At 32.3% G+C, this 7,938-nt stretch overlaps 1 protein-coding gene across 1 annotated transcript; it reads right to left on the reverse strand.

The window, feature by feature from the left end:
• Positions 1 to 5,408: 5,408 nt before the first annotated feature.
• LOC110268352 (uncharacterized) lies at positions 5,409 to 7,537 on the reverse strand. The gene is made up of 2 exons (XM_021114447.1): positions 7,377 to 7,537; positions 5,409 to 5,976 (listed from the first exon to the last, which is right to left on the reverse strand). Exons 1-2 carry the CDS (start codon positions 7,535 to 7,537, stop codon positions 5,409 to 5,411), a joined length of 729 nt encoding a protein of 242 aa, XP_020970106.1.
• Between the last annotated feature and the right edge of the window lie 401 nt (positions 7,538 to 7,938).

The following is a 7,938-nucleotide window of genomic DNA, read 5'->3' on the forward strand; positions in this document are numbered from 1 at the left end:
TCCGAGAGCAATGGAGAACTTTTCTGTTGGATTGGAGAACGTTTTACTGTCAACTCGTGTTCACTAATAAATCCATAAAAAAAATTAATACAAGTTATACACCTTACGAGCTTAACCCTTAAATGATAAGGGTAAAATTCTTAAAATTATCGAGTGATATTTAAATGCACATTATTTCCCATTGTATGAATATCATGGCATCAAGCTTTGTAACCGTTGCTAACTATCCGGTTAGATTCGTTATAATTTTGTCCATCCTGATATGTATGCTTAATAATAGGTACAATGAAAGCCATATCTAGGTGTTTTACCTAAATTTTATTTATGTTTAAAAGAAAATATAGGTATCTTAATGTCGCAATTGTAACATTAAATAAAATTAAAAGGAATGAAAGTAACAAATAAATTCATAAATACAAGGTGTAGGAGGTAAAGTAAATTGCAAAAATTAAAACAAATAAGAAATTAAAGAGAAGATAAAAAAAGAAACACAAACGTAAAAGAGAAGAATACGTAAAAGTAGAAAAATTTTATTAATAGAAACTGAAAGAAAGCAAATTACAAGTGTTTGAGTTCAAAGAAATTACTTAAGATTCCCAATTTTATCTTGTGATGCCAAGGGACTGAGAGCGTTTTAGATTTCTAAGTGTTTTCTAAAAGAAATGAACTCCCTACAATGTGTTCCTAAAGCGCTATTTATAGACTAACCTAATACCAACTGACAGTTACCCTTTGTACATCATTTCCGAAGAATTTAAATTGCATCCGTTTCCGCACTCCTTACTTGATGTCAATTCAAAAAATCCAAATAAATAACCAAACTGTCGAATGACTTAATTTTAATTAAAATAAATATAAATATTATATACAAAAACATCACCATATGACTAATTATTTCTTTTTCATTATTTTCTTATAAAAATAACATTTTTGTCTAACATAATGCCCCCAATATTTTTTACTTGAAGTCGTACAGTAATTGAAAGTGAAAATACCTTATTGTTTATAGCAATACAAGAAGTATATGTAAACATATATGTATTTATTCTTTTAAATTTATTACTATTATTTTTTATTATATATATATTTTTTATTTTATTATATATTTTTTTATTGTTTTATTGTTTTATTATATATATATATATATTTTCTTTTTAAATATATATATAATAAAAACACGTATTGACAAGTATTTTATTTTAAAATGTTAACTTAGAATGTGAATAGGAGTACTTGTACAGTATCATACTTTTCCTTTTTTGGTTATTTTTATTTATTTATTTATCTATTTATTTATTTTTATTTTAACTAAACAAAAATAAAACAGCTCAATACTCTATCGTCTTGTAATATTTGTGTGAGAGAAAATATGTTAGTATTTGAACACCCAGAATTTTATATCTAGAATATGTCTGTGTCTCCCATTCTTCCAAATTTCATCTATTAAGGTGGGCTACTTCCATTCACAAGTATACCTAGATCTTATGATATTTCAGGTAAGATTTAATTGCTAACTCCATTTTTATCTTTCTCTTTTTTATTGTTGATTTAGAGGAACCCTAACTCCCAAAAATGGTGTGAATAATATCTAGTGTTATTTATGAGTACTAGAATCTTACCCTAAAGAGCATTCTTTTTTTTTTTACATTCTTTGACTCAAATTAAGATTTGAGTGTCCTTATTCTTCAATTCTACTATGTTGCTTTTTTTTCATCTTTTTTTTTTTATGTTCATTCTCTTAATTTGATCAATATGACTTTATGAGCTAATTATGTTATTTGGTAAATTGCTGATATTTACAATTATAGATGAATTTTTTTTAACTATGATCTTGTTCAATATGTTCTCTATTCTTCACACTTCATGCATGCTCCACTGTATTAAATTTTATGAACCAAAAATTGCATATTACTTTCTTGGGTATGTTCATGTGTGCTGGAATTCAAATGCTCTTTATCTTAGTCCTTTTGAATTGGAAAAATATTAGGATGTTCTAATTTTTAGAGAGGCATCTCTTCTTTTTGGTCTTATTGTAAATTTATGATAAAATCCCAAATATATATCATGAGTATCGGCAAACAGTATTAAGCCTTGTTCCATGTGAAGTCCTTGCTAACTGCTTAAACCAAATTAAACCCATATAAGCTCAACTTTTATTCATTTCTTATGCATTACTTTCTACCTTTACAGATTGTTTGTTGATTATTGACAACTTCGACACCCAATACTTAGATTTTTCAATCTGTACTCTTATGGCAACCTCAAACCACCATCCGTCAACAAGTCTTCCTTCTTAATCTAAAGTGGTCATTTGTGATAAGCCTGTTGTTAAAAACAGCAAAGATTTTGCTCCTGAACTAGAGGCCTCAAAATAAAAAATATGAGAATCTCAAGTGCTACTCCCTTTCACCATTGACGGTGTAGACTCAGCTTTCATCGACCCTATTATCTCTCCCAAAGTCACAAGCAAGATTAAAAATTCTTTTTTCTTGGTCACTCTCAAAGAAAATTCGTTGCTTTTCAAGACTCTATTCCCATTAGATACTTTAACTCCAACAACAGGCTATTCATAAATTCCCAAAGACCAACATTGGAGGTTACTGTACTTAGTTAGATAGGGTTAAAACTGAGAAAATGACCCTGTAGAAAGAAATTGGAATATATGATCTAATTCAGTTTAGTAAAAACTCTTACACTGTCAAATTAGGACTAATGGGAGGTGCATTATATTTCTGCGATGAGACTTATCATACTTTTCACACCCCATACGGTATGATTACGCCTACTCTTCTGGATGTAGCTGCTATAACTGGCCTACCTCCCTTGGGAGAGAAAATTTTAACTACTACCAAGTCGACCACAGGAGTTAAGTATTCCATTGCTATCTTTTCTACCACCTACAAAGCTTCATTCTCAATAACAAATGTCAAGATGAAGAACCTGTTTTTGATAATGAGCACGTAGCCTTTCTTCCCTATTAGTTGAGTGGCGTTGTTTTCTGTGTCCAGAGTCTTCAAGTCAAAGTCACTTATCTCCCATTAGCTATTATGTTAGCCGATGGTAGGAAGTTGTATTTAGCCAAATTGTTTCTGGCTCGACAATATCTCGCTCTGGATCACAGACCTTATGAGAAAGAAAAAGAGAATCACTAATGTTGACGGTCCCGTTTGGTTTTTTCAATTGTGGCTGTCTGCCATTTTTGAGTCTGAGCTACAATCACGTTTGACCCAAAAAATTCCTACAGATTCTGTGATTGCAAGACACCATCTGCTCTACTTAGTTTTTTCTGACAAGTTGATGGCCTCACATGATAAAATGAAACACTTCTTCTGTGCTTTCTATTACTTGCCAGAGAAAGACCACAACATCAATTTAACTCCTTTTGCTAATTATCAAACTGGTCTGAAATGGTTGATGCAATCTCTTACTCCAGCTAAGATATCACAAAAGGAAAGTATCACTATTTGGTCACAATTCTTGACTCCCCAACTACCTTTTGCTGGTTCCTAGGTGAAGATGACCTAAGAACAGCAGTCTACATGCCAAATGCCGTTTCTAGACAGTTTGGGTTAGCTCAAGCCATTCCGTCTCTTTACCATCTTCAAGAGTCTCAATCTTTGCATATCAAAGCCACTTCACTAGAAGATCTGTTGAACTTTTAGAAGGACAATGCTTCGTTGATAAATAAATTTCACTAATTTGCTTTTAAACTTTGTCTATTGACCACATATTCATTCTTCTCTTGGTGAAAAACCTATTACTCTTCCATTAAGGCCACTTTTAGTACCTGTTATCAAAGGATGACCACTGCTCTTGTAATGCAACAAGTGAGAAGAGTATCAATCGTCAAAAAAGATAATTATAACTAAATTATTTTTTCATTAGATTCAAAAAATTATGCTCTTCTCTGTGTTATTGTTATTAATGTTATTTTCTTCGTGCATAATGCCTTCTAAGAATATCACAATGGCACCTGTTTTAATTATTTTATTATTATTATATTTTTTTTACCGAAGAAAAAACTACCTCACTTGTTGCCAATCCTCCTTTGAAAAAGACTTCTGGTAGACTTGTAGAACAAAAGAAACTCAATTTTAATTACTCAAGCCGCCGGATAAAAAGAAGACTTGAACCAATTGCAGTGTCAACATCTTCAAATAGTGATGATAAGGATGACACATCAAATACATATAATGGCAACCTTAATGGACCAGTAGTCTCTCAGAATAATAAAGAGAAAAACGAGAGCAACTCGTCGAGTGATAAAGCAATGAGTAACTCATCTTCGGAAGATAATGTTGTCGATGCCCTTTGCCTCAGTGGTAAACTTGTTTCTCAGGTATTTTCATATATTCTCACATCCTCCATATTAAAAAATAACATTATCTTAAAGAACTTAAATGATGATGATGTCTCTTATGATGATTTTTAATCTCATTAGTTACCTTCGTCCTCATTTCACTTCTTGCTTTAGGTCACTGCGGCTCCTACCACTTCACTAATTGTGCCTAACACTGAAGATCTGATCTCTACCACATTTGATAAGCCTACACCTAACCCCAAAACTAATAAGGTATGACATTTCATTTAGCCTGATTATTAGTATCTCTTTCTTATAAGAGAAGATGCTTTCTTCACATGAAGCTGCAAAAGAAGCTAGGAACTTCCAAACCGCTCTCCAAACTGAAGTTACTCATTTGAAAGAGATCTTTGAAGTTTAATCTTGTATTTATTATGTGAACTTCTGTCATTTTAATATGTCCCTGCAATCTTCACTTTTTTTAACTTTTAGAGTTTTTTTTTTATTATTTGCTTTTGTATGCACCCTATCTTTTTTTTTTTGTAGACTGATTGACACTTGCTATCTTTAGGAAGTTATTACATTACTTCATACTAAACTAATTATTAAAATCACAGTGACCTCTTTTGTATTTCATTTGAGATGACCTCCATATCTGTCTATATCAGGTTGCACTGGTGCATGCCATCTCGTGTGCATTTGCCTCAAGTGTTGTCAAAGTAAATCAAATGTGCATTTGTTGACATACTACCTCCACTTGTCCATTTGCTTAGGCATAATACGGTGTAGAAGAAAGCATTTTTATATCCCTAGACTTGGCATATTCCATGATATTTTTTTCAATAAACGTGGTTCCTTGATCAGTGATAATAGACTGCAGAATTTCAAACCTATGCACAATATGCTCCTTAATGAAATCAATTATTTCATTGTGAGTCACCTCCTTTAAAAGGATAGTCTCTACCCATTTAGAAAAATAATCAATACCAACCAAAATGAACTTATGACCTTTAGAAGAAGGTGGGTGAATCTTTCTGATCAGATCTAAAGCCCAACCTCTAAACGGTCATGGTTTAATTATAACATGCAATTCTAAAGCTGGAATATGTTAAAGGCTTCCATGTTTTTGGTATTCCTCACAGGACCTAGCATAATTTATACAATCTCTTTGAATAGTTGGCCAATACAATTTTCTCCTATTTGTCACCCATTTCATTTTTTTCCCTGACTGATGGGCACCACAAATTCCCTTATGCACTTCTGCAAGAGCCAAATATGTTTCTTTTTCTCCCAAACATGTCAAGAGATTTCCATCAACAGATTTCTTAAACAAGACATTATTCATTAGAACATAACTTTGAGCCCTATATTTAAGTTTTCTATCGACACTAAGACTTGGATTTTCTAGATATTCCACAATTAGTACTCTCCAATCTTTTGGGTCTAGTTTTTCTAATAACAACACTTCTCTTTCTCTCAAAGGCATAAATATGTCCTTTATCCTTACCAATTTTTCTAATGTTGAGGACTTGATCTTATATCTTGAAGCAATTTGAGCTAATTTATTTGCTTCTTGATTTAACTCCCTTGGAACATGCCTTACAATGACATTGTCAAACTCGCTCAATAACTTTGTAGCCACATTGAAATACTTTCTTAAATTTTCACTAACACACCTATACTCAAGTGATACTTGACGGACTACAAGCTATGAATCTCCAAAAATTTCCACATTTTTAATTCCTCTTTCTAATAATAATTCCAGTCCCATTATTCACGCTTCATACTCTGCCTCATTGTTGGCACATGAATAATTTAATTCAAAGAGGAATTTACTTGGCTCGCTACTTGGAGAAATAATTAAAATTCTTATATCAACACCACCCTTATGGCATGAACCGTCAAAATATATTTTTCAAGGCATCAAACCAACAAAACCTAGTAAAATTTTATCAATGTCAATACAAGAATGGTCAACCAAAAAATTAGCTAAAACCTGTCCCTTAACGGCTCTTGCAGGAACAAAATGTAAAGAAGATTCCGTTAAGGCCAACATCCACTTTCCTAGTTTGCCATGCAAAATTGGAGAAGACAACATATATTTAAGAACATTAAACTTAGAATTTACATAAAAATTCCTAGGAATTAAATAATACTTAAGTTTTAAACAAGAAAAATATAAAGCTAAACAAAGTTTTTCAATTGGAGAATAACGGCTCTCAACATCATTTAGCACACGACTTAGGTAATAAATTACTCTTTCGTTGCCATCCTCATCTTCTTGAGCCAGCATTCCACCAATTGTTACTTCAGAAGCTAACACGTAAAGTTTTAAAGGTGCTCTGTGCCTTGGAGGTGTCATAATAGGAGGATTAGTCAAGTACTACTTGATGTCGTCAAAAGCTTTTTGATGCTCTGCTTTTCACTGGAACCCTTCCTCTTTTTTCAACTTGATCAGAGGTGCAAAAACCTTAGTTTTTCCTAACAGATTGGAAATGAACCTTCAAAGGTAATTGACCTTCCCTAAAAATGCTTGTAGTTGCTTTTTGTTTGCTGGAAAAAGAGCCTTTAAGATAGCCTTTGTCTTGTTCTTGTCAATTTCAATCCCTTTTTTCTGCACTCATACCAAAAGCACATTTTAAGGATTTTATTTTTAATTTATACTTTCTCATTCTTTCAAATGCTTTTTTTAAATTTTTTAGATGCTCTATTTGAGCATTTGATTTGACAAACACATCGTCAACATAAATTTTCATAAAATTTTTAAGAAAGTCATAAAAAATTTTATTCATCACCCTTTGATAAGTTGCACCAGCATTTTTGAGCCCAAATGGCATCACAACCCATTCAAAAGTTCCTAAAGTACCTGGACACCTAAATTTGATTATAACCTGAATATCCATTCATAAAACTTAAAATTTTATGACCAGCAGTAGAATCTATCAACATATCAGCTATAGGCATTAGATATTCATCTTTTGGTGTTGCAGAATTTAAATCTCTAAAATCAATGCAAACCCTTAATTTTCCATTCTTTTTCATGACAGGAACAACATTAGAAATTCAGTTGACATACCTTGCTGTTCTTATAGACTTAGCCTTAAGAAGTCTTTCAATCTCTTCTTTAATCTTCTGCACGACTTCAAGAGTAAATCTCCTTAGTGGCTGCTTGACAGGTTTGACATTGGCCTTTAATGGCAATTGATGCTCTACTAATTCACGACTCAAACCTGGCATTTCTTCATAATCTCATGCAAAACAGACACAATATTCCTTTAATATATCTCCACCATTTCTTTTTTGAAATCTTCAAGCAACATCTTGCTCACATATGTTGATCTAGGATAATCACCGTTACCAATATCTACCTCCTCCAAAAGATCCTGCACCTCAATTTTTTTCACATTGTTAGTATTATTTTTTTCAAAACCTAAAATACCATCATCATATATACAATCATAAGGTACACTATCAATGCACCCTTCTCTGTCTATCATATAGGCTGACAGCCGAGCTAGTTGGCTCGTCAACCTCGTCATCTAAGCCTCTTTTGAGGCCGTATCCACCCCGGAGCTTTACGGACCAAAATAAAACTATTCACATCTATTTTGCACATCTCAATATTTTCAGGATTAAAT

This window comes from Arachis ipaensis, chromosome B10 (genome assembly GCF_059453495.1).
Source record: "Arachis ipaensis isolate K30076 ecotype BB chromosome B10, ASM5945349v1, whole genome shotgun sequence".
NCBI classification, from domain to species: Eukaryota; Viridiplantae; Streptophyta; class Magnoliopsida; order Fabales; family Fabaceae; genus Arachis; species Arachis ipaensis.